The sequence below is a fragment of the Cordyceps javanica genome, chromosome 1, assembly GCF_051103115.1.
Source record: "Cordyceps javanica chromosome 1, complete sequence".
Taxonomy (NCBI): domain Eukaryota; kingdom Fungi; phylum Ascomycota; class Sordariomycetes; order Hypocreales; family Cordycipitaceae; genus Cordyceps; species Cordyceps javanica.
Genome location: NC_139295.1, coordinates 4,597,353 through 4,622,136, shown reverse-complemented (window position 1 = coordinate 4,622,136; position 24,784 = coordinate 4,597,353). Strand labels below are relative to the sequence as shown.

Here is a 24,784-nt window from a genome sequence, read left to right as displayed (position 1 = left end):
AAACGTGGATTCAAAGATCCAAAAATGGCTTGCAGTGGCTGAGACATTGGGCCATGCTATCATGCAGCCATGGAACTCGACTCGCCTCCCCGACGATCCGAGGCGGGTGGCCGGTGGCGAATGATCCTCAAGAGTTGGACACGTCATTGCATGCGCATAATACTGGCATTATTCTGCTATTGCAGAGGGGTTTTATGGCACCAGTCTTGTTAGGACATTAACGCGAGAAAACTGTGTAGAGGTTCCCATGAAGTCCCGCGCGTGCATCCGGTGTCGGCCACGACCCTATGGTGGCCATGTGTCCTCACGTATACCACTTACTTGCGATGCCTTGCCGTAGAGACGCTGCTGGCTGGCTGCTTGATTGTCACATTTCTGGAAAATAGCCACTGTTGCGCCAAAAAAAAGTCTCTTTTCTCACCCTGCTCAGAACAATGGCCGGAGAGCCTGGCATGGAACCAAAGCCGAAATGTATTGGAGACGGTAAATTGCAGCAGACTCTGGCGTTCGAAATCGACCCAGATGCTCTATCTTCTGTACCAGTGGCTCTTCAACTGGCATGGCTCGCAGTGCTTGGCTGCTATACTGGATCAGATACTGTGAACTTTGATATTCGTCTTGTCGACAACGAAAATGCTGGTGGAAACAGGCTTCCCACAGGTGGTACTATCAGTTTCCATCTTGAGAAAAACGAGTCGGTGCAACTGGCGATGAGTTCTCTATCACAGCTTAACCCCCAACTCGAGGGCAAACCTTCCGATACCTTGCTGGTTCTCTTTGCAGCAGTAGCCGGAGACCTGTCAACATCGAAACTATATTGCCACGCATATTCACAATACCAGCTCGCTGTGGAGTGTTGTATGAATGTTGATCGAATATCTATAAGAGCCGTCTACAAAGACTCCGCCTGGCCGTCGGCGACAATTTACTTTATGCTACACCAGATCCAGCATGCCGTGCATCTGATCGCCACATCATCAAAGGCGCCAGTTTCTGCCTTGCAGAGTATCAGTGCCGAGGGTTTGAAACAGCTCATGAACTGGGGTCCAGCGCCGCTACGGGGGAGATCACCCAAAACTGTGTGGTGTGCAATCGAAAAGCGATGCAAAGAACATCCTCTGCAGATGGCCATTGAATCCTGGGATGGGCACGCTACGTATGGCGAGCTCGAGCAGCGGGTCTCTGCCGTTGCTGAGAAACTGGCGCAGTCGAAGCTGCAACCGGGCACATTTATAGGCTTGCTTGTGGAAAAATCGATGATGGCTACAGTTGCTATTCTAGGTGTCATCAAGGCCGGGTACGCATTTGTACTGCTCGATGGGTCGCAGCCAGCTCAACGCCTGAGGGCCATGTGCATCACGACAGCTGTGGCAACAATTGTTGCCACACCGAAGAATATGGCATTAGCGTCGAGCCTTGGGCTTGTCTGTTACTCTACAGAGAGCTTCCCGTGCCTACCTTCGGCTGATGTATCTCATATGCAGCCGCGGCCCAACAGCCCCTTGTATGTAGGATTCACCTCAGGAAGCACCGGCGAGCCGAAAGGTTTCATTCTTCAGCACGACAATTTCGTGAGCGGCCTTGAGGAGTATTGCACAGAATTGAGTCTCAGTCACGATTCTCGAGTATTTCAATATGCATCGTATTCGTTTGTGGTCAGCATAACCGGCCAATTGGCGCCTCTTTCTCGCGGCGCCTGTTTATGTATGCCGTCGCAGTCCCAACTCGAGAATGACCTAGCCGGGGCGATCCGAGATCTACGGGCAAATTGGGTTGCTATCACTCCTTCTGCAGCTCGTATCTTGGACCCTGGTGATGTTTCGTGCCTTCAGACGGTTGTTATGGTCGGAGAAGAGATGTCATCCTCAGACCAGGCTAAATGGAGCCATCTGAACCTGTACTCGCTCTACGGACAGTCCGAGAACTCAAAGGGAACCATGGTTGCGAAGAAAACGGGTGAGAATACCGTAGGTGGTATAGGGAAACCGTACTACGCCAATGCCTGGATTGTGGACCGCGAGGATCATAACGTTCTCCTCCCTGTTGGAGCAGAAGGTGAATTGGTTATAGAGAGTCCTTGCCTTACCGAGCAATACGTCAACAACGCAGACCAGACAGAAGCAGCCTTTTTCAGAAATCCCAAGTGGATGAAACTTGTTGGACGGGGAGACAACATTTCTCTTTTCAAGACCGGTGATTTGGCGAGGCGCAATGCAACCGACGGCTCCTTTCACTTTATTGGGAGAAAGGGCACCAGAACCAAAATCCGAGGCCAGCGCGTTGAATTGGGCGAGATTGAGCATCAGATCCGACGATTACTACCTTGCTCTAGAAGCGCCGTCGTGGGTATTGTGTGTACCGCCGAGGACAAACTTGGGCAGTCACCTATGCTGGTTGCTTTTGTGCTGATGAACGAAGGATTGGGCACCAGAATGGAGGCATCTCTGCTACTCACACCATCAACAGCATTCCAAAAGCAGTCAATGTTACTTGATAAGCAATTGAAAGACGTGTTGCCGTCATTCATGGTCCCAACAGCCTACGTCGAGCTGGCGGTGCTGCCAAAAACGAGTACCGGAAAGCTTGACCGGAGAAGACTGCGTGAGGCAGCCGCATCTCTAGGTCGCCGCGAGCTCATTAGATACTTGATATCTCGCGCTCCTTACAAAGAGCCAGGCTGTGAATCAGAGGCTGTAATACGGGACATCTGCGAGCAGATACTCCAGCTCCCAAGAGGAGAGGTTGGCGTGAACGACACGTTCGTCGATCTCGGAGGCGACTCCCTTCTAGCGCGGCACCTCATTACCCGAGCGAGATCGAGGGGGTTGTCAATAACATTGCAGGAGCTCTTTCAGCCTGCAACACTGGCTCAGATTGCGCAAAATAGCGCGGCAAGGAAGAAAGGTGAATTAAGCAGTAAAGCCGGCAGCCCCGACGACTTTATCCCTCTACGGCAGGAGTTTATCAGTAAACTCCCTGATTCTATTGGCGAATACGACGTTGAAGAAGTATTGCCCACCTTGGAAACACAAGCCGCGTACGCTTCAAATCGGGTGGTGGATTGCTTCCCGCTTCATGTTTCCGGGTCGGTGAGAGTGTCACGGTTGCGTGGTGCTTGCCAGGCGCTCGTTGCTCGACACGCCATTCTCCGAACTGTTTTCCACTTCTTTCGTGGGAATCTTGTCCAAGTCGTGTTGCGTCAAATCGATGTACCTTTCTTGGAGCAGACGTGCGACGATTGGGGTGCAGCTGTTGATTGGGTCCGCGAATATGGATCGCAGGAGCTGAAGAAGCGATATGACATTGGGAAGCCTATAGTTGGCTTTGTTCTTGTCTCTGTACCATCAGAAGATCGCCATATTCTTGTCATGCGATTGTGTCACGGGCAGTATGATGCGCTCTGTCTGCGGCCTCTGATCCAGGACCTGTGGGTGGCTTACCGAGGCAGGCCTCTGGTGGTGAAAGCTGAGTTTACAGCGCATGTACTAGGCTGCTCGCGACAGCGAATGCCTCAAGCCTATGAAGTCTGGCGCAGCGTATTACAGGGCGCCGAGCCGTCACCTCTTTTCCAGCGAGTGCCAGCGGCAGACGACGAAGCTACTCTTTCTTTAACGACGATGCAGCTGCCCGAGGTCCGCCCTCTTGCCGGAGTGACTCCCGCTAGCATGATCAAGGCGGCGTGGTTTGAGGCCTTGTGGCGTGAAACAGGGCAAGATGACCTTGTCTTTGGGCAGTTCCTTCACGCCTGGACTGGCAACGACGGCGTCATCGGGCCCTGCATGAACGTGGTCCCGGTGCGAGTGCGGCGGTCTCAAGGGCAAACGCGGCGGCATATTGTTCAAGGAATTCAGTCTCAGCATGCTGCGACTGCGTCGGCCCAAGCTCTTGGCTGGAGCGACATCATTGCCAATTGCACAAATTGGCCCGCGGCGACCGAGGTAGATTCGGTCGTGTTGCATCAAAACTTTGATCGGAACATTGAAGTCATCAGTGATGGAATCATTTGCAGAAAAGAGATGCCGATGCTCTCGCACTGGGCCGTGTTCCCCCTGCTGCTGGTGACGCATCCCAGGGAGAGCAGGCTAGATGCCCTGCTGCTAATGTCATCGAGGTACCGAGGTATGCGTGACCCTAACAGTATGCTGAAGAATTTTGCGTTTGCACTGGAGCGGATAGAAGGTAGCCCAGATGAAGTTTTGGGTATAAAAGGATAGTGAAACCAGCTGTAGTGGTATGGTCCGAATCTGATGAGATTCCTTTGTCACAGCAGTTAGTAGTGTGGTGTTTTGTCATTTTTCACTCAGAACCAGGCCTGCATTCAGCCACCTACGGTTTAAATTTTCCCATCATAACTCGAGATTTGTCTTACATTTGTAGCTAGTTCGCGTTGTGTGGACAGACGGCTCAAAATCCCGGCCGCGCTGTGACCGGGTTCCCCGCACCGAAGCCCGGGCCGGCTCCGATCACGTTTCACTGGGCAGCGGGGGACCAGCACACACGCAGTGCGACATGATCTGTGCCACGCACGGTCTTAGTAAGAAGAATTGGCAACAGAAATCTGGGAGGTAGCATCGTCCACACGCAATGTATCCGGACAGGGATATGAAGAGAGCAGCGCAAGCGGGGGTGGTTCGACGTGCTCTGCGGCGAGCGGGTTATGATTGACCAATGTGTACGCAAGGTTGCGTGCTGATGTCGGCCCATCTCATTTGAACTTGATCCAGAGGTGTTACTGTGACTTGATTGTCTCTCGTAACAAACTACTGAGTAGCGAAGAAGTGGCGTCGCCATGTGCCCTGACCTAGTCTTCCTTGGCGGTCGGGCCTTTTGGGCATTGGGATGCTACCTCATGTAACTATTTGTTGGTAGGATCCTCTACTATAATGCACTTACAAGACGAATGACTGATCATGCCTCGGAACCTCGCGATACTGGCTCCCGTGGTACAGTGGCCGCTACCATTCAGCAAGAAATGGCCGGTTATATGGGCCAGCACATCACACTTTGCGACGATGTTGAATAAGTTCCGTCGTGCCTCCTTGGTCAGAGAATTTGCCCTCGTCACGACAAAGGAAGTCTAACCCGATGATGCCTGGTACCACAGTTGAAAATTGAGTGCTCGGATGGGCCAGCCAGGCATGCAGTCAGCCTGGCCTGCACACCATCTCATCTCGGCGCGGCCTAATTATAGCGGGCTTTAGCGTGGTGGGTAAGGGCAGCTGCCACACGCCTGGAACATGGCTGGAGCAGGGCGCTAGGATGTCGCATTGCTGTTTGTCATAAGATGGTGCCTTTGACAAAGAGGCAAGTGGAAGCAGCCAGTCGTGTGGCTCGGAGCGCGGGACGGAATCGCCGGAGGTGGTAGCTAACGGGAGACGACAGGCCATCACGTCGGGGTGCTGAGCTGATGCGTTGTTCGATTTCCCCGCACAAGGTAGGGGCTATGAGGAAGGTAGAGGCGCGTTGTTTCCGCTGTGGTATATATAAGACCAGAGTGGCCCGACTCACGGCTGCACGATGTTGGGTTGGTTCTGGGATGACCGTCCAACGAAGCAGCGCCCGACCAAAGACGGATGAAGCCATCAAGGGTGTGGGCCTTTTGTCATTCATACTGATTTTTTAACAATAGAAGTGGATTTGAAAGAGAGTGAAAGAGCAAACTGCTCCTGTCAAAAGAGACGTGTGAGATAACAGGCAAAGGGACTTAACCAAAAGGAAAAAGCCAATAACGCCATCGAGACTTGTTTGTCACGGTATCCGCAGCGGACCTCGATCGACCAACCGACAGGGGTTGACAAAGTTGAAGAAGAGAAAAAAAAGTCAAATTCGGGAGGGACAACCAATTGGAGAAGAGCCGCAAGCTCTTTTCGAGCCCTGAGGCTATCCTTTTCTTACTGCCGAGCCGCTGGGGACGCAAACCCGAGCGACCTGTCCGTTCAACACTAGACAGGTCGAACGATTTTTTTTTCCCTCCTTGGGTGGACGACTCAGACACCAAATTACTAGGCGAGAGCTTGGTGGTCAGCGTGGCCTCTTTGTTTTTTTGGGTTTTTTTTTCACCTCCATTATTTTTGCCATTCTGCTCTTGTCAACGCCCAAGACACATCATTACCGTCGAGACTGCAGCTGGCTACCATGTTTCGCCGCAACCAGGCGAGCGCTGCGGCGAGAGTCTGCAGGAGACAAAGGCAGGGGACGAGCAGCCGGGTGATGAGCAGCAGCGCCAGAAGCAGCGGCCTCATCAAGGTGGCGCTGTCGCCAATCGCGTCGAGCTGGTGGTCTTGTGCGGCCACCACGGTCGGCGGTGCCAGCACCTACCCTCGAGGGTTTTCGAGCTACCCTAGAGACCCGCTGCTGCTGCCGCCGCCGCGCTGCATCCAGCCCGCCAGAGCCCGCCTGTTCAGCAGCGCGACCACTGAGTCGACTGCTAATAATTTCGCCCTGGGCGACAGCGGGACCCCGCTATCCTCCAGCTGCTCCTCTGCCCCGGCTTTTGCCCCTCCTCCTCCTTCTCATTGTCCCGCCAGCTCGACTTTTTCTTCTCGTCGTCCTCGCCCTCACGCCCCCTCGCCGGCTCCCACTCTTCCCTTTTCTCGACGCCGTGGCACAGGACGCTTCTTCTCTACCACTCCAGCAGCCATGGTCGCCACCAAACTGGACGGCAACGCCATTGCCAAGAGCATCCGCGAGCGCATCGGCCGCGAGATTGCTGAGCGCCAGAAGCTCAACCCCCGCTACCGCCCCTCTCTCAAGATTGTCCAAGGTATGAACAAGGCCTCTCTACAGAACCGTGTGTTTTGGCTGCATAGTTATGCCTGCTTCTGAAGCTCCGGCTCGATTGTTGCAGTTTTTTTTTGCCTTTTCTCGCCAGCTGCTAACTTGCTCTCCTAACAGTCGGCGACCGTCCCGATTCCAGTTCGTGGCAACTCCCGCAACCACCAATTACCCTACCCACCTCCACAAACTGACTCACATCTACACAGGCACCTATGTTCGCATGAAGCTCAAGGCCGCGGAAGAGGTATGCTCATTCACACCCGTTCGTCCGTGTCTCGCGCACCTCAGCTCTGACTCCCCTAACAGGCCAACATTGACTGCGAGCTCATTTCTCTCCCCGAGTCCATTTCCGAGCCCGAGATCCTCGATCTTATCCGTCGCCTTAACCACAACGCCTCCGTCAATGGCATCCTTGTCCAATTGCCACTTCCCGCCCACCTCTCCGAGTACGCCATCACCTCTGCCGTCGCTGACGAAAAGGACGTTGACGGATTCGGCACCAACAACATTGGTGAGCTCGCCAAGCGCGGCGGCACGCCCATCTTCACACCATGCACCCCCAAGGGTGTCATGCACCTCTTGAAAGAGTCTGGCGTTGATGTAGCTGGCAAATACGCCGTTGTCATTGGCCGCAGCAACATTGTTGGCAGCCCCGTCAGCTACCTGCTGCGCAACGCTGATGCCACCGTTACGGTTTGCCATTCCAAAACGGCTGGTCTTGAGAACCACATCAAGGCTGCCGACATCGTCATCGCTGCCATTGGCTCTCCTCACTTTGTCAAGGGCGAGTGGCTCAAGGAGGGTGCCGTCGTCATCGATGTCGGCACAAACTTCATCCCCGACGCCAGCAAAAAATCGGGCCAGCGCCTCGTAGGCGACGTCGAGTTTGAGTCTGCTTCCCAGGTCGCCTCCGTCATTACCCCCGTCCCCGGCGGCGTCGGCCCCATGACTGTTGCTATGCTTCTCGAGAACGTCGTCGAGGCCACCAACGTCTTTTTCGAAAACGAGAAGCTTCGCAAGACCGTTCCTCTCCCCCTCAAGCTGCTTGAGCCTGTCCCCTCCGACATTGCCATTTCGCGCGCGCAGACTCCCAAGCAAATAACCCGTATTGCCTCCGAGGTTGGCATCGCTCCCCACGAGCTGGAGCCCTACGGGGCTTACAAGGCCAAGGTTGACCTCGGCCTGTTGGAGCGTCTTGAGCATCGCAAGAATGGCCGCTATGTCGTTGTGACCGGCATCACCCCCACTCCTCTCGGCGAAGGCAAGTCCACCACCACCATGGGTATTGCTCAGGCCCTGGGTGCCCATGTTGGCCGTGTCACATTTGCCAATGTCCGTCAGCCCAGCCAGGGCCCTACCTTTGGTATCAAAGGCGGTGCCGCCGGTGGTGGTTACAGCCAGGTCATTCCCATGGACGAGTTCAACATGCATTTGACTGGCGACATTCACGCCATTACGGCGGCCAACAATCTGCTAGCCGCTGCTATCGAGACTCGAATCTTCCACGAGAACACCCAGAAGGATGCTGCTCTCTTCCGTCGTCTTGTCCCTGCCAAGAATGGTGTGCGCAAGTTTGCACCCATCATGTTCCGCCGTCTCAAGAAGCTCGGCATTGACAAGGTGAACCCTGATGAACTCACCGAGGAGGAGGTCAGCCGCTTCGCCCGTCTCGACATTGATCCCGAGACCATTACCTGGAGACGCGTTCTCGATGTCAACGATCGTCACCTCCGCGGCATCACTGTCGGCACCGCACCAACTGAGAAAGGCCAGACCCGCGAGACTGGCTTTGACATCTCCGTTGCCAGTGAATGCATGGCAATTCTAGCCCTGAGCACCAGCCTGGCTGATATGCGCGAGCGTCTCGGTCGCATGGTTGTTGCCACTTCTCGCAAGGGTGACCCGGTTACCTGCGACGATGTTGGAGCTGGTGGCGCTCTCACTGCTCTCATGAAGGATGCCATCAAGCCTAATTTGATGCAAACCCTCGAGGGCACCCCCGTCTTTGTTCACGCCGGTCCCTTTGCCAACATTTCCATTGGCCAGAGCTCCATCATTGCTGACCGACTTGCTCTCAAGCTTGCCGGTACTGAGCCTGATGAGGATGTCAACCAGAAAGCTGGTTTCGTCGTTACGGAGGCTGGTTTTGACTTCACCATGGGCGGTGAGCGATTCTTCAACATCAAGTGCCGTGCTTCCGGCCTTGTTCCCGATGTTGTTGTCGTCGTTGCCACTGTGCGTGCTCTCAAGGTCCACGGCGGCGGCCCTCCCATCGCCCCGGGTGCCCCCTTGAACGCCGTATACAAGGAAGAGAATGTTGATATTCTCCGTGCTGGCTGCGTCAACCTCAGAAAGCACATTGCCAACGCCAAGTCATTTGGCGTGCCTGTCGTTGTCGCCATCAACAAGTTTGCCACCGACACTGATGCCGAAATCCAGGTTGTCCGCGAAGAGGCTATCGCTGCTGGCGCTGAGGACGCGATCCTGTCTGACCACTGGGCCAAGGGCGGCGTTGGTGCCGTTGACCTGGCCAAGGGTGTCATTGCTGCCAGCGAGAAGCCCAAGGAGCTGACCCTCACCTACGGCCTCGACGGCACCGTGCAAGAGCGCATCGAGGCTATTGGCAAGAAGATGTACGGCGCTGCTGCCGTCGAGTTTAGCGAACTGGCCCAGAAGAAGGTTGACACCTACACCAAGCAAGGCTACGGTAATCTGCCCATCTGCATCGCCAAGACGCAGTACTCGCTGTCACACGACCCCGACCTGAAGGGAGCTCCTACTGGTTTCACTATTCCCATCCGTGATGTCCGTATGGCCGCAGGTGCTGGTTATCTGTACGCCCTGGCTGCTGATATCCAGACCATTCCCGGTCTGCCGACTGCTCCTGGTTACCTCAATGTTGATGTTGACTTGGAGACTGGCGAGATTGATGGCCTTTTCTAAAATGCCAAAAAAAATTCACTCAGGGTTTCTTTTCAGAAATATTTCTTCTATATACATCCAGTAAGCCCCCCTGCTCTTTAACACTTGGTTGGGGGGCTGCGCACATGTATGTGCATTGTGTGCAAAACGAGACACTCAACGTAACATACTCGGCAGTTTCGGGAATTGAATGGGAGATGGGACTATGAATATGAGTAGGAATGAAAAGAAAAGATTTGTCAAGGGGCATGATATGATGTATTTCTTCAACAGCAAATGGCGTAAATATCCCGCAGAGGTTTTTCATTTTTCATCTTCAATTTTTTTTTACAGAATTTGTTCATCTAGTTGAATACATGTTTATTTTTCTTTCTTACAATTTTTGGCCACTCATTCTGTGAATTTCAACAAGGCGTTTCCCATAGTGCCTTTACCCCTCTTGCCTGGTCTTGTGTAAGTGAGAGATGGCTGCGTTGCTCCAACCGGATTTATTACCCCGCTGGTAGGATGAGGGAGCGTGCATGGATGCAATGAGTCAAATGACGGCAGGATATGACGCTAATATATTCGGCTCATGCAAGCTGCCGGATGCAATGCCGTCGTCACATGAAAAAACTCTACACACACAAGACAAAGGACTGAGTTGCAGTATGTGACTGATGTGCGTTGGCAAAGGGGGGGGGGGGGGGGGGGGGGTGACTTAGGTTTAGGTTTGGATTTGGAGTGATACTTAGGGATCGCTGACAGAAAATGCAGCAGCAAGGCATCGAGCTAGAACTTGCCCAACGTTTGAAATAATAACTATAGATCAAAATTGGTCACTGCCAGGATCTTTACTAATGATGGTACTAAGAGAACCCTGAGTGTGGGGACCACAACGGCGAATTATCGTTTCACCCGGGATAGGGCCCCTTCCTTCCCCGCCTGATAGATGGCACACAATAGACAACTGTCAGGTTAGGCCAACACTGACCTCATAGGTAGGTACCAGTAATGCTGAAGTAGAGAACCAAACAGGGATGCCGCCCGCAGCCTGCAGCCCTCGCCACCCGACTTGACAATGTGACTGTTTCCATATGTCACCACCCACGCGTTCGCGAGGAGATGTGTCGGCATATAAGAAGAGGTCGCTGACTGCCCCCTCGCTGCCATTATTTTACGCTCTCTTATAGCTGAGAAAGAACCCCTTGTGCCCGTGCATGTGTTCCTGAATAAGAGCATCGTCCGTCATGGGTGCCGTTCTTCTTGTGATACTGGCTCTCTGTCTGTATACCGTGGTGAGCCGGATTGCCAGTCTGCTGCGCAACATCGCCAAGGCAAAGCGGAGCGGCTTCCGGTATATTGTTGTTCGTATGTGCGGAGACTGAAAGGGATTCTCCCGACGAAGCATTAACAAGAGCTAACTTGCGTTCCTCTTTTCTTCCCTACCCTTGCAGCGTATATTGCCGTGGTACCGATTGGGCATCACATTTACAGGGTCTGCAGCATCATCGTCAGGTCGCTTTCACTGCCGGAGAGATGGCTCATTTACGTCGAGTGAGTCTCGCTTTCTGACAAATGCTGTCGTGGACTCGCTGCTTACATGGCCATGCTAGGGCCATGGACATCAATCTGCCGTTCCGCACGCGGCGACTGTGGAAGGATCGACTCGACGACGCCTTCTTCATCGTCAGCCCCAACCTCATGGTGCTGCATCTGTGCACTGCTGAGCTTAACCACTGGGTTACAAGCCAGCGTGAGAAGTTCCCCAAGTGGACGCCCATGTACGAGATACTACGTGTCTTTGGATCTAACCTGGTGACCGCTGAGGGCAACGAGTGGCGGCAGCACCGCCGGCTGACGGCAGGTTACTTTACCGAGGCAAATACGGCGCTCGTATTCCAGGAGTCGGTACGGCAGAGCCTAAGTATGCTGCGGCTATGGACGGCCGACGACGAGGCAAGACCGGGGGAAAAGAGGCATCAAAGAGGGATTATACTGGCGTCGCCGTACGATGATGTGGGAAAGTTGACGTTGCACATTGTCAACTACATCGGCTTCGGCATACAGATGCGCTGGCCAGGCGAGACGTTAGCTGAGGATACGGATGCTGCTTTGGCCAAGTTTTCGTCGCCGACGGCACCAAATGGTTATCAGGTGCCTTTTCTGGAGGCTATCGCGGGTGTGCTGTATCGCATCGTTTACGTGCTCGTGTTTCCAACATGGGTCCTTGGTACGTTGCAGTGCTGTGAGGCCCGGGCAAATGTCGGGGCAAGAAAGATGCTAACGAGAAATGCAGAATGGATGCCGTTCAAGGATGCGAGACAAGCGGGCAGGGACGCGCGGAATTTTCTCCAATACTCAAACGAACTGCTTGAGAATCGATTGAGCGAGGCCGAGCAGAGCGGGGTGAAGTCGGAGAGCTCAAGCAAGGACTTTCTGAGCCATCTAGTACGGACGGGCCGCGATGGTAGTGGGCTGGATCGCAGGGCCATGCTTGGCAACTCGTTCATCCTGCAGCTAGCAGGGCACGAAACGACGGCCAACGCATTGTTCAACACGATGGTATACCTAGCGTGCTTTCCAGAGGCGCAGCGTCGTGTGCAGCAAGATGTGGACGCGGTTGTGGGCGATACGGAGCCGAGCGATTGGGAGTATGGTAAGGTAGTCAATGCGCTGTTGGCGAGTTACGTTGGGGCGGCTACATATGAGACGCTGCGATTGGCACCGGCGGCACTTTCGCTGCCCAAGATGGCGGCGAACGATGAAGTGGTGACCAAAGATGGGGTGCAGTACACGATTCCGGGGGGTGTACCGGTGTTTCTCGAAGTCATGAGTACAGCAGTGGATGCACGGTACTGGCCGACGGAGCCGAGCCGGTATGGGACTGGGGAGACTGACCTTGAGGATTACTTGCCGGAGCGGTGGTTTCGGGAGTCCAAAAAAGAAGGACAAGAAGAGCGACAAGACATGTCGGAAAGCAATAGGGCAGATTCGAAGGAGGAGGAGGGGGGAAAAGAAGAAGAAGAAGAGGAGGAATGGGATCAAAAGTTGAGGGGTGCGGCGGGCGTGGCGGCGGGCGTGGCGACGGGGGAGAAGCTGTTCCGGCCAGTCGCCGGAGCGTACGCGCCGTTTAGCGAGGGAGCACGCAGCTGCACGGGAAGACGGATGGCACAGGCAGAGCTCATGGCCGTGATGGCGGTGGTGTTTCGGGGTCACAGCATCGAGCTGGTGGTAGATGAGGAAGATGAGCAAGGCGAAGAGGATTCGACAGAGGGGCAGTCGTGTGACGGCTCTGGTGCTCGGCGGGCGCTTTACATCGAGGCACGAAGGAAAGCGCTGGAGACGCTCAAGACGTCGCGGACGACGACGTCGCTGAAGCTGGCGGATGGGCAGTGGATTGGGTTGAGGATTGTGAAGCGAGGAGAAGAGAAATTTGTAGGATGGATGGAAGGATGAATGGATGGATGGAATGAAGAATTGATGAATATTTGATGAATGAATAGTTGATGAATGAATAATAGGCGGACGTGATCATGGTGCTGAGCGACGGTGGTTATCGTCAAATCTTGTAAGTGCATGTCATTTGAATCAAAGGCTCAATAACAAGGCAGTGAGGTATTTAGATGAATGATGTATGACGAATGGTTCGTTGTAGAAGAAAGGTACATTGTAGGACGAGCAGCATTTTCCGGGTTGTAGGAAAAGCACAGTAAAAGCATCAAGGGCTGCTTGCTGGTTTCGGTACAAATTAGTGAGTAGTTACAAGATGGTGATGAATAGGGCTGTCGACCGCCGACAGCCGACAGCCGACAAACCAGCGGGGATGGGAGCGAGCAAACGGTAGTGATGGGCAAACGGAGAATGGGCCTGGTGGGTGGGATGCGGGTGGCAGGTGGCAGGTGTCAGTGACAGGTGGGAGCCGAAGAGAGATTGAAAAGAGATGACGAGGTTGAAAACTGGCGGGGAGTTGTGTGGACAGCTGGCAGCAGCGAAAACGGGCTGGCAGCTGTCGACTGGCAGCAACCAGCTAGGAAATCAAACAAGGCGTGCGTGCGTGGGCTGGCAGCTGGCAGCTGGCAACTGGTGGACGCGTTCGAACGCGTCGTCGGACAGAGGCAGTTAGCCATGTGCCAGTCGACCACCATCAACGTAACATTGATCTTTTTTTTTTTTAATTGCATCATTTCCCATTATTCATTGAGAGGGTAAGCAAGTTGAAAGATAAGAATTTCTCCTGCTCGGATTTTCCCTCCTCTGCCAGCTCTTGAGCGTGATATGGTACGTAGTCTCTACAGACAGACTGATACTGATGCCAGCCTCCCGATGTATTCTACTAGTAGCTTTGCTCTCTATACCGTTATTCAGGTAGTGCAGCTTCTAGACACCTGAAGAAACAAAAAAAAAAAGGAAAAGGAAGAAACCCGCCTCGAATCCCTCCGGCAACAACAACAACACCCCCCCTGTAACCTCTGCTCGCACGCCCACTGCTTCCGGCGATTCTCTGCGGTGACTGGCTGGCTTTTGGGATGGTTGTTAGCGCTGTGCTGGGAATGGTAGGTTAGGGGTATCTCTACGAAGAAGACGAGAATGCTGCAGGCACGCCCATTTCCCAAAACGAAAAAGGTAAACAAGCCTCTAGCAATCCACCAGTGCCCACTAGGCTCACTCATCGCAGTCGCTCGCTCGTCTCTGTGATATTGGCTTTGGGCTTTTTTTCCCCAGCCTCCTCAATTTTTTCAAGCATCCCATCCCGTCTCTCTCTTCTGTTTCTTTATGAATATCAATATTATTATTTTTCCTCTATTTTTGTTATGACACACCCTCTCTCTCCTCTCTCCCCCCCCTCGTTCTCACTGTTTGTTGGCTTACACCCCCCCAGCTTCCCGTCCTGCTAGCTACCTACCTACCTAGGTACTTACTTGGGCACCTAGAGCACCAACACCTACCAAGCTAACAAGTCATTAGTAGCAGGTACCAGTACTTGCCCACCGCTGCCCACCTGCCCATAATCCAAGGTCCTCGCCTACTTTTTCTTCCCTGCCTGCCTCTCCCCCCTCGTATCCCCCCCCTTCCCGATTCCCTTTTTCCTCCTTCTCATCTAAACAAAAAATAAAGACAACCATCTTCTACTTACCCGGCTGTCTCTTTTTTGGCTTCCCGCGTCACTTGTCCCCGCGACGCATACCCACAGAAAAATAAACAACATCTTTTTTTTCTTTTTACAAGCTTCTCATAGCTTTCTTTGCATATCCTTCTCCCGCAAAGCCAATACGAATAACACTCGGACCAGTTTGAGTTCCATCCTTCGCCGCCGCCATGTCCGCGTCCAGCAACACAAACGCCTGGCTCAAGGCCAAGAAAAAGACTGAACTCAGCGAGATTGCTGAAAAGATTGGCCTCAAGAGGTAAATACTTCTCTGATTATTTTATTCCATGACACACTCGCGTCTTCTCTCCCTTTGCGCTTGTTTACGACCGTCTGCGACTGTCGCGCTGTTGTCCTTCTCGACACGACCCTTTTGTCGCGCCCGTGCCCGCGCCGCGCCCACGCTGCTGCATCCGCTTCACATCGCATCGCATCGCATCGCGCCAAAATGGCTCCCGCCTTCTGTCGCCACCACCCTGTCGCATTCACCGCCAGCTACCATCGCATCCGCCCGCCCACCCACATAGCGTCCCCAGCTTGATCGCCATCGTCCGGCCACGGCCATTTATTTTCGAGTTGCGCCAAGTCTTGAATGCGCTCCGCAACTTGACCGTGCCTGCCCTTGGATGCTCGAGCTGCTCTGCGACTATTTGCCGCAGTTTTGATCGGTGCATTTCCCCGCCGACGGCTCTTGCCGGACAACCTTGCGCCATCAACCCCTAGACCTTCATCCGCCGCCACCGATTCGCGCTTGTTTTGCACCCCCGTTGCTAACCGCCTGCGCCGCAGCTACAAGGACTACAAGAAGATTGAGCTCGAGGCTGCTCTCGATGACTTCATATCCCAGCATGCCTCTCGCTTCTCGGCCAACCCCGACCTCACTGGCTACTTTACCAGCCGCTCCAAAGCCCTCGGCTCCCCCATCAAAAAGGAAAAGGACACCGTAAAGGAAGAGGTTGAAAAGAGCCTCAAGGTCGCCAAGCGTAGGGTGACCAAGGCTGCAGATGAGATTGCCGCTGAGTAAGTGAATCGTCACTCTGCCTGACGACCGCCGCAATACTTGTGACGGAATGGGATGCGCTAACATGCCAAAATAGGGCCAACTCGAGCGCCGTCCTTCGCACTCCCGCTCGCAGCCTTTCCCAGGTTGCTTCCCGCGTCCCGCTTCCTGCTTCTCCCGCAGACATTGCTTTTGCCGTCGACCGCTCCACTGTCGCCATGCGCAAGCGCGTCGCCTCCATCTACCAGGAGAGCGGCATCACCGAGGCTTCCAACGCGACCCGTGAGACTCTCAGCACCGTCACTAGTGTTCTCTTCTCCGTCGCCGCTTTCGAGCTCTACTATATTCGCCCCGCCATCCTCGCCAACCGCTTTGCTTTCACCATCCCCGCCATCAGCGCCATCGGTACCAGCGACTTCAACGTGTACCTCCCCGACATGTTTCTGCTCCTGACCTCGAGTTTTTGGTCTCCCGCCCTGACCTGGGTCTTCACTGCCATTCTTGTCCCCAGCATCTTTGGCTACTTCTTCAACATTTCTGCCAATAGTCACTCGGGTCCCCGTACCCGCGCTCGCGCCCTCAACGAGACTGTCGTTGACCCCCTCACTTTCAGCATCGCCAAGGCTCTGCTGTCCTATGTTGTTTACGCCCAGGGCGTCACCTTCTGCGGCCTGCTCTCCGAATTTTCTGTTGCGCGCCTCAACAACGCCGTCTACGGTGGTTATCAGGGTATCCTTGTCGGCACCGCCATTACCGGCCTCGTTGCTATTTACGACGCTGCGCTTAAGAGATAAGAAGGACCATGAGAAAAGAAAATATTATTAACAGCCAGAAATGCCTTTGCGCATTATCCCCCGGTTTGCTGTTCATCGACACTCTTGCTCAGCTTGCTTGATGATGTACGAAGCTTATTTCTCTTACCCTTTTTTTATCTTTCTTTGCTTCCGTTGACTGGCCCTGTGGGCGTTTCTACGGCGCTGATGGCGTCTGGCGTGGGGAGACGACTTTTTTCTGCGACATTTATTTCAGGCCTAATTCTTGATACCTTTTTTTTTTGGACGTTGGGTTTATCTGTTTAATGAGCTTTGCCAGATGAATTGGTTAATGATGGTGTCTACACACTACAGTCGGTTTGTCGGACCATGACTGCGGCTCTACCGCTGTCTTTCGATGTCATGTCTTTGACTTTGGTGTTTGGTCTCTTATCACGGTCTTTTGTCGGTACTTGGCAGAGTGCAACACTGACTTGGGTGAGCGGGTGGGAACAAATTACGACGGAAGCGCGTGGTGTAGAGCGCAATGAATGGGAATCATGGAGTGTATCTTGGAGAAATGATTGGGAAAGAACGGCGGCTGTTTCAGAATGGGATATATAGGTTTTTGGAAAGCGACGACAGCGAGCTGCCTTGTCTTCCCCTCTATCCTAGGTGTTTTTCCTCATGCGCTTGCTTTTTTTTCCCAATTTCTTTACGTCTCGGGCTAGAGCTTCCTGGTCCTGAAGGTGGGAGGATTTATATCGCTTTTTTGTATCTCCTCGACGTTTGTTTAGCTGTTCTCTTGAGTTGTATCAAATTTTTTTCTCTCTCAGTTCTGCGACTCATTCACTTGTTAAACTTGGCTGAAATGAAGACATTCGTCGTTTTGGAGCTATCCACCAAAACGTGATTACGTAGGATAACTAGGGGAAACACTGTTTTTTGAACACGGCGGTTCAGATGATGAGCACCATTTCGAAAGATCAGACAGATATGAATAAGTTTCCTCGAGAAAGATGCACGGAAGAGAAAAACCAGACTGTCGAGTACGAGCAAAATGTTGATAGAATCACGACAAGAACAAGGCGAGGGAGACAAAAAAGAACGTTCAACTACGAGCAAAAATGGTTAGAGTCTAAATTGTACTAGTAGGATCACGGCAAGAATAAAAATAAGACAAGAAGAAGAAGAAGAGAGAGAAAAGAAAAGAAAACAGACATGTGACAATAGCCCGAGGTTGCCTCTTGTGTTCTACCAGAGTCCACAAGACTTGCTGCCTGCTCCCACCATCGGCGCACAATCACCAGGATATTCTTACTACCGTTCATCCGGGTCTTCGAATTTGATGGGGTGCAGCAACATGCTCCGTAGGCACATTCGCCCCGTGCCACCCTCCATTGACTCCTCGTCTCGCCCTCCCCGCATTGTTCCCCGGTTGCCCTCGCCGCCCCCCCGGCCCCGGCCGTCCATCTGCGGGTAGCCGAGCCATCGCCGCCAGAGAAGGCCCGAGAACTCGCTGTTGTAGTACCAGCTGACACCTTTGTGGTTGTGCTCGTTGCTTAGATCAAAGGGGCTGCCCGGCCCGGACGTCGAGTGGTCCTGCCCGCCGTTGAAAGCCTCGTCAAGGGCACTGCCCAAGGGGCTCCACGCTCTGTCAATGTATAGGGGGTGAGGCGCATAGGCAGCCTTGAATCCGTGATGCAGTGCCACGCTTGGAGGAAACATTTCGGAAAACATGCTGTGGTGGTGGCGCCACACTTCCTCATGCATAGCCCCAAGAAGACGGCGGCTCAGCCGCGAGGCCGTGATGATGGCGCATCGCCGTGGAGGGATTGATGGGTAGCCCGTAGTGTCGTGAGCAAAGACCCAGCCGGAGTTGTCGGCATCAAAGAGGGGATTGAGTGTTATGAGGTCTGCAGGCTCGTCGACACCACATTCGCTTGCTTCCCTGCCAACGGCACAACTTGCCGGAAGAATGGACTCGCCACGCTGCTCATGGCGCAAGGGTCGCTTGCCGTGGAACTGTAGTGGCCCAAAGATGACTTGTCTTCCTTCTTCCATAGTCTGGCGCTCCACAGTCTCGGTGAAGTTGTCCCAGTCGCCGTGCAGAGCGGGGACATAGTAACGTGCGCTGCGCTCCCAGAGACGGGCGCGAGGTTGCTTGTCTGCCCACTTGCCGAGGCGGTCAAAGAGCTCATAGTAGTTTCCGAGGAACCGCATATCCATCTCCCAGTTCCAAATATGTTCGTACTCTTGATGCTGCAGGGAAAACACCTGTAGCGGCAGGTGTGCGCTGCGATATACCCCATGAATGTCTGCGCCGCTTGGATTCTGGATCGGTGCGCTGAACTTGCCGGGATAAAACAGCCTCATCTGAGCCTCGCTCCATAATGTTACCATATTATGAAACTCGGGAGGCACATTTGTATCCAGGATCCTTTGCACTGTGAAGTCGTCCGACCAGATCGGGGCATCGTCGTCCCGTACATGCATTAAGAAGTGCACAGTGTACTCGCCCCCAGACTTGAGAGAGACTTCTGAAATTAATGCTCTGAAGTTGAGGACGGAGAGATAGGTCCATTTAAAACCAGTATAGAGGCGGATGACGATAGCCTGTCGGCTCTTTTTGGAGTCGCTTGGAGGCTCAAGTTCGTCCGTCTTGGGGTCGACTTGGCGGTAGCGACTCCAGTGACTCTCGGAACACCTTTCTTGTGCATCCCCCCAGTCCATGGAACTGTAATCAATTTGACCAGACTCTTCCCAGACAGCATCGCTGCCAGAATTTTCAGTATTTATACCGACGCTGGTTCCGCCCTTAGCTAAACGGTAGCCTAGGCCATACGGACCGTAGCGACCGAATCGATCAAAGCAGACATCGTCACGCATACCAAACAGGCTATAAGATCCGATAGCAGGATCTGGCATATGTCTGGGTACGCCATTGTAAGCATACAATGTTGGCGCAGGAATTTTGTTCTCCTTGTCGAGGAAGCATGTGTGGATGGAATCGGATTCTTCATAGGGGTTGTAGGGCGTAGGCTTCGGCACTTGCTTGCTCAAGGGAACTCGACCTTTAAAAGAGCCACTTCTCTGCGTATTGGGGTACTCTGGATCGTGAAGAGTCTTGCTGACCAGGGTCTTCAGTCCGTGAAAATAGGCATTTAGACTGAGCTGTTAGCGGGCAACATGAACCTTTCGGGCTCGAGTGTGCTTACTGAGGAAAACGAAGCCAAGGCATTCTCTTCAGATTTTCCAAGTCTTGCTTCAACTGGTCAGTGTTTTCACCTTCCAGATGAAGATTCATTTCTGATTCGTCGGCATGTTGGTCATATTCGGGGACTTCTTCATCCTGCCCATCCTCCTCATCGACGTTGGAGACGAGATCACCTGTGCTGGACTGACCGAGTTTACTGCTTTTGGATGCCTTGGTGTTCGACTTGTCTGAGGGTGGTAGTTGCGAATCAGTTTTCTTGCTAGGCTCTGTCTCTAATTCCGGATCTTGAGCAGCATCTTCATCCTGCTTGGTAGTGTCATTGTCGTCCTGATTCGGGCGCTGCTCGCCACTTGATTTGCTCGATGCTACCTGGACCTGGACCTGGCCCTGATCGTTTGTGACAGCATCGATTATTCTTTGTGCTTCAGTGTTTGCCCAATGATCGTCATCGCCCTCGTAAAAGTGCTCTGTATCCGGTCCTTCTGCCGTGGTGGCCTTTGTGCCATCCGCTGTGGTAGAAGTATGCTCGGGGGTGACAGCTTGCCTAGCGCCTTCCTGTTTGCCAAACAAGACAAACGCAGCCATGAGTAAACTCAACGCAGTCCATATAATAATCCGCTTATAGAGACAGTGGCCTAGGGGGTTGCGTAACTTGACTGCCATCTTTTCAGAGACAATCTCCGAGTAAGGTAGCAAAGGTTCCCGTTTGCGGTCCATGGACACTGGGCTCGAGTCGCTACTGAAGCTGACGAAAGGGCGTTTAGACTCCATTGATGCAGAAATGGAAGACCGAAGAGTTCGTTTGGGTGATTGGTGTGATTGGTCGGTAGCTTCAGCCAATGTGCGTACGCATTACCTCGACAGCTAGTTCGGCAGAGGAGCTAACTGTGATAATGTACAAGAGTGAGGAGAAGGAATGAAAGTGATAGTAATTCTAATGAAAGGTCGGTTGAAAAAGAGAAATTGAACGATACGCTCGAAGGAAAGCTGTGTGGTATAAGGAATGAATCGGCGCCGGTTGTGACAAGATGATTTAAGTTGGTGGATGACCAAAGAATTGTCGTCGACGAGATATCGAGGTTGTAGAGAGTGTGACAGCGGCCAGCCTGCGAAAGTTGTAGAAAAATTCAGAAGAAGGAATTCGAAGGGAAAAAGAAGACTGTCAAGGAAAAAAAAAGAGGTACGAGAAAAAAGAAGAGCAGATGCGTGGTTGAGTAGTTGAAAAGATCGCTTGAGAGGGAGGAGGGCGTTTGCGTTCTACGGACAAATCGGCAACTGGCAGCTGGCAGCTGGCGGACAATGCAGATCTACGGCCGGAAAGCAGTGATGTAAACTTCGAAACGCACAAACATTGGAGACGGAGTCTCAATATCCATCTCGCAATCATGGGGACGCCTGCCGGGCCATGGATCGTCAAATTACGTTGGACGATCCATTCTTCTCTGTCATCCCATTTGAAGCAAACGACGCGGCGAGACGGCCACACAAGACATGTGCGTTACCGAGAACCGACATGGGGGTTACGCAACAAATTAACAATAGCCACAGACAAAAACTCTGTTGCTTCTAGGGCCTCGAAATATTCCCCTATCCCCAAGCGCTCTCGCCGATCCTACACATTTGACTGGCTGAGGGGTGACATTGCGGCTACTTATCCACAGAAAGCAGAACTGCAGCGTCAGGAGATCGGCGTGTTTGACCTTGCTAAGCTTTTGATAAAGGCCCCTGATTATCCACACGCCGTGGCCAAACATGGCAACACCTATGGCTTTCACTGGAGACGAGGGCACAAATGTTGCGTCGCATACGCGGCTGGTGGCCGGGCGAGTCTAACTCGAGAGGAGCTTCTTGAAACAGGATCCCCGAAGGGTGGACGGCGGGACAAATTACGCAAATAAACCATCCAGTAACTACCATATGCTTTACAACAGAGCCACGTCTCGCCGCCAAGGAAAATTGCCAAGCCATAAGCGAACTGCATCTCCAGATGAACAGATGGCGAGAATACCACCAGGGCAGCCGGGATTTTCATTGCCACTGCCCGTCTGGCATGTTGCGAACACTGCACATGCGTTTGTCGCGATCGGCGCGGCTCCCCCATAAATGGCGGTGCCCCAAAAAATGGCGGTGCCGTTCTGGGGAATGACGTTGTTGGACGCGTGCATGCCTCGTCTTTGAGACACGGTTCCGGATAAGTCCACTAACCGGCCAATCATTGTCGCCAAAGCGGAAACTGCAGGTCGCAACCCCCGATGGAGTCTTGCGGCGTCGGCGTCCAATTTGCACATCATGACAATCGCAACGATTTCGACGACCCTGTGGCTTGAAAGCGAGACGCTTCCGGTGTTTCGTCATTTTGTTCACTTGGGGTATATTACCGCGCCCCTTGCAGCTCATTGTTTCGAAACAAAAACCATTGTGCCACTGCCATCTGCTTTAGTTTCGCCTACATCTCATTAATAGGATGTGACTGTGACATGAGACATGCGTTTCATCCACCGAACGGTAGGAGTGGCTGCGATACAATAAGTATCTGGCTCTTCTCCTCGCGACCAGAATAGAACATGCCCATGTCAACCTCTGACGTCTCGCACGCCTGGTTCGCATGTAAGCCGAGGCCGAACGATTCGATTTCTGTGATACCAACTACACAAAGCAAGCCACCGGGATGTTGCCGTCCCGGCCCGCTGATCGCTCATCTTCCTCTCAAAACTCGAGCTTCAGATGAGAGGTTCTACAGTGTGTACAGGTAAAATCACATTCTGACAAGTAATCTATTTCATAAATTTGGCTATACCTTTACTGTGGCCTCCTTCTCTGGAGCCGGTTCCGGCACAACAAGCTGCTCTGCCGGGACTATTCCGGACCTCCAACTTTCACCCCATCTCACCGTGGCCATTAGGGCACACGAGCTGAGAACCAGCAATATGGTATTGATTGTCAAGGTCCACCCGACGCCGATACTCCGAATCATGGGAAGCGCAACTGCGGTAGCGATACACGCGCCGATGTAGCGCACCAGCCAGCAGATGGCAATGATGTCGGCGCTGAGCGACGGCGTGTTCTCCAGACAGTACGTGTTGAGCATAGTCGAGGCTATAATCTGCCCTATGGCTTGGACAAATAGGAAAATGAGCGGCACGGGCATGCCGCCGACTGCCTTGTCCACGGTCCAGCCGTATATCAGCACACCACCGCCTTGGAGGAGAGCAAGGGCCGGGATGCCGGCGCGAAGTCTGTCTTCGGGTATGCGTCTGCCACGCTTCTCGATCCATCGCTTCACTGTCCAGTCACCGTATCGACCTGCGATCATTGTAGAGCAGAGGCAGCCGGCGCCGGGCACAAGGTAGAAGACGCCTGACAAAAGCGGCGACTCAAGGCCGAAGCGCGGATTCAGCACGAAGCGAATAGGAACAAGCATGCAATACAGCGCAAACAATGTGACGGCAGAGGCGAAACTGACGGCGACAATGTTTAGGTGCCGGAGAAGACTGACAGACCGGAGGGGATTGATCTTGCGCGCCACGGCGACCATCTTTTGGCGCCGCGGAAGATGGGCCATGTCTGCGCTCAGCTTGTGGTGCGTCGTCTCGGGAATCAGAAAGTAGCCAGCCGTCATGGTGGCAACGGCGCAGCCGAGCTGCACCCAATATATGATGCGCCAACTGGCGAACTGGACGATGAGACCACTCATAAAGGGGCCAAAGGACGGTCCGATGACGGTACACGCGAGATACCAGCTGATTGCTGTTGCTCTCTCTGTTGGTTTATATATGTCGCTAGAGAGACTAGTCAGTCGATATACAAGATAGTGTGGGGTTTGATCGGCGAGTCGATGCCATGTCAATAAAGCAGCATGTTTCAATGCTCTTCTCTTTTATTCTTTTCTCATTTTGCGTACCTGATGATGACGTTGCCGAGAATGGTCAGCGCGGAGCCTCCGATGGCGGACAAGGCTCGAAAGACAAAGAATGCTTCCAGATTGGGTGATAGAGCAGTACCCAGACTCATGCAGCAGAAAAAGGCACACGCGCATTGAATAATCTGAAGAAGAAAAGCCGTGTCAGTCAAACATGTTGTCCTCTTGCCACCGCGGTCCGGATAATAAAGAAAAAAAAAAAACTCACCACCCGACGACCGTACAACTGGCTCATGGGACCCCAGACGACACACCCGACGCCGGTCAAGGCAATGTAGATGGCGTTGCTGATTTCAACAACGGTGTCAGTGCTGCCAAAGGTGTGGGTGATTTCGGGCACAGCGGGCAGCACACTGGTGCTGGAGACGAGGGCGACAAAGGCGCCGAAGCCGAGGACGGCGACAATGATGCGCTTGCGGCCAGGTGAGAACTTGCTGTAAATTTCCTCGCCGTCCTCGTAAAACTTGTCGTCGGGGCAGTCGTCGCTGCTGTCGTGGCCGTCGCTAGCGCCGGTTGTTGTGGCTGGTGGTGGTGTTGCGTCGGGTCCCGATCGGGTCCGGTGCGGGCCGGACATGGCGGCGTTGTCTGCCGTCACGACGGACGGTACCGGTTGTAATACCCCCATGTTTCGAGGAAAAGGTAAAAAGAAAGGGGGGAGTGAAAGGAAGGGAAAAGAAAACACCCCCGGGTGGGTATTCGCCTTGTTTTACTTGATCTGTTGTATTTGTTTGAGTGGCGGGCGAGATCTGGTGGCCATTTGGTACCAACGTTGTCCAGCGAGGCCCTTTGGAGATGTGCTCATGGGGAAGACATGTATGGCTCGAAAGGTCGTTAAAAGTGCAAAATATTCAATATCAAACACCAGTCTGGAGATTGGTAATAAATAAAATCGGAATTTGTTTTCGTATTCCTTGATATCCACAACAAAGTGCAGCACAGAACAAGGTCAGATAGTTGGAAGGATGTGATGTAACCGAGGCCCGTTGGGAAAGTATGGGCACCAAAAAAAAGACGGGATTTGTTTTGATGCTTATTCGCTATGGAAAAAACAAGAAATGGAAAAACAGGC

General features: G+C 53.2%; 6 protein-coding genes across 6 annotated transcripts; 4 read left to right on the top strand and 2 right to left on the bottom strand.

Moving 5' to 3' along the window:
- Positions 1-434: 434 nt before the first annotated feature.
- V2A60_001386 (non-ribosomal peptide synthetase) lies at positions 435-4,214 on the top strand (the record flags this gene model as incomplete). Its single annotated transcript, XM_083252747.1, has 1 exon — positions 435-4,214. The coding sequence occupies one exon, from the start codon at positions 435-437 to the stop codon at positions 4,212-4,214; it is 3,780 nt and encodes a 1,259-aa protein (XP_083108873.1).
- Positions 4,215-6,135: 1,921 nt separating this feature from the next.
- On the top strand, positions 6,136-9,720 carry V2A60_001385 (formate--tetrahydrofolate ligase-domain-containing protein; the record flags this gene model as incomplete). Its single annotated transcript, XM_083252746.1, has 4 exons — positions 6,136-6,763; positions 6,895-6,915; positions 6,984-7,021; positions 7,084-9,720. The coding sequence occupies 4 exons, from the start codon at positions 6,136-6,138 to the stop codon at positions 9,718-9,720; spliced, it is 3,324 nt and encodes a 1,107-aa protein (XP_083108872.1).
- A 1,208-nt stretch (positions 9,721-10,928) lies between these two features.
- On the top strand, positions 10,929-13,137 carry V2A60_001384 (cytochrome P450; the record flags this gene model as incomplete). Its single annotated transcript, XM_083252745.1, has 4 exons — positions 10,929-11,049; positions 11,136-11,235; positions 11,295-11,911; positions 11,978-13,137. 4 exons carry the CDS (start codon positions 10,929-10,931, stop codon positions 13,135-13,137), a joined length of 1,998 nt encoding a protein of 665 aa, XP_083108871.1.
- Positions 13,138-14,997: 1,860 nt separating this feature from the next.
- V2A60_001383 (uncharacterized protein) lies at positions 14,998-16,621 on the top strand (the record flags this gene model as incomplete). Its single annotated transcript, XM_083252744.1, has 3 exons — positions 14,998-15,086; positions 15,617-15,847; positions 15,925-16,621. 3 exons carry the CDS (start codon positions 14,998-15,000, stop codon positions 16,619-16,621), a joined length of 1,017 nt encoding a protein of 338 aa, XP_083108870.1.
- A 1,278-nt stretch (positions 16,622-17,899) lies between these two features.
- Positions 17,900-20,381, bottom strand: V2A60_001382 (DUF3405 domain-containing protein; the record flags this gene model as incomplete). The annotated part of the gene is made up of 2 exons (XM_083252743.1): positions 17,900-19,748; positions 19,798-20,381. The coding sequence occupies 2 exons, from the start codon at positions 20,379-20,381 to the stop codon at positions 17,900-17,902; spliced, it is 2,433 nt and encodes an 810-aa protein (XP_083108869.1).
- Positions 20,382-22,587: 2,206 nt separating this feature from the next.
- On the bottom strand, positions 22,588-24,289 carry V2A60_001381 (major facilitator superfamily domain-containing protein; the record flags this gene model as incomplete). Its single annotated transcript, XM_083252742.1, has 3 exons — positions 22,588-23,575; positions 23,698-23,840; positions 23,924-24,289. The coding sequence occupies 3 exons, from the start codon at positions 24,287-24,289 to the stop codon at positions 22,588-22,590; spliced, it is 1,497 nt and encodes a 498-aa protein (XP_083108868.1).
- Positions 24,290-24,784: the final 495 nt, after the last annotated feature.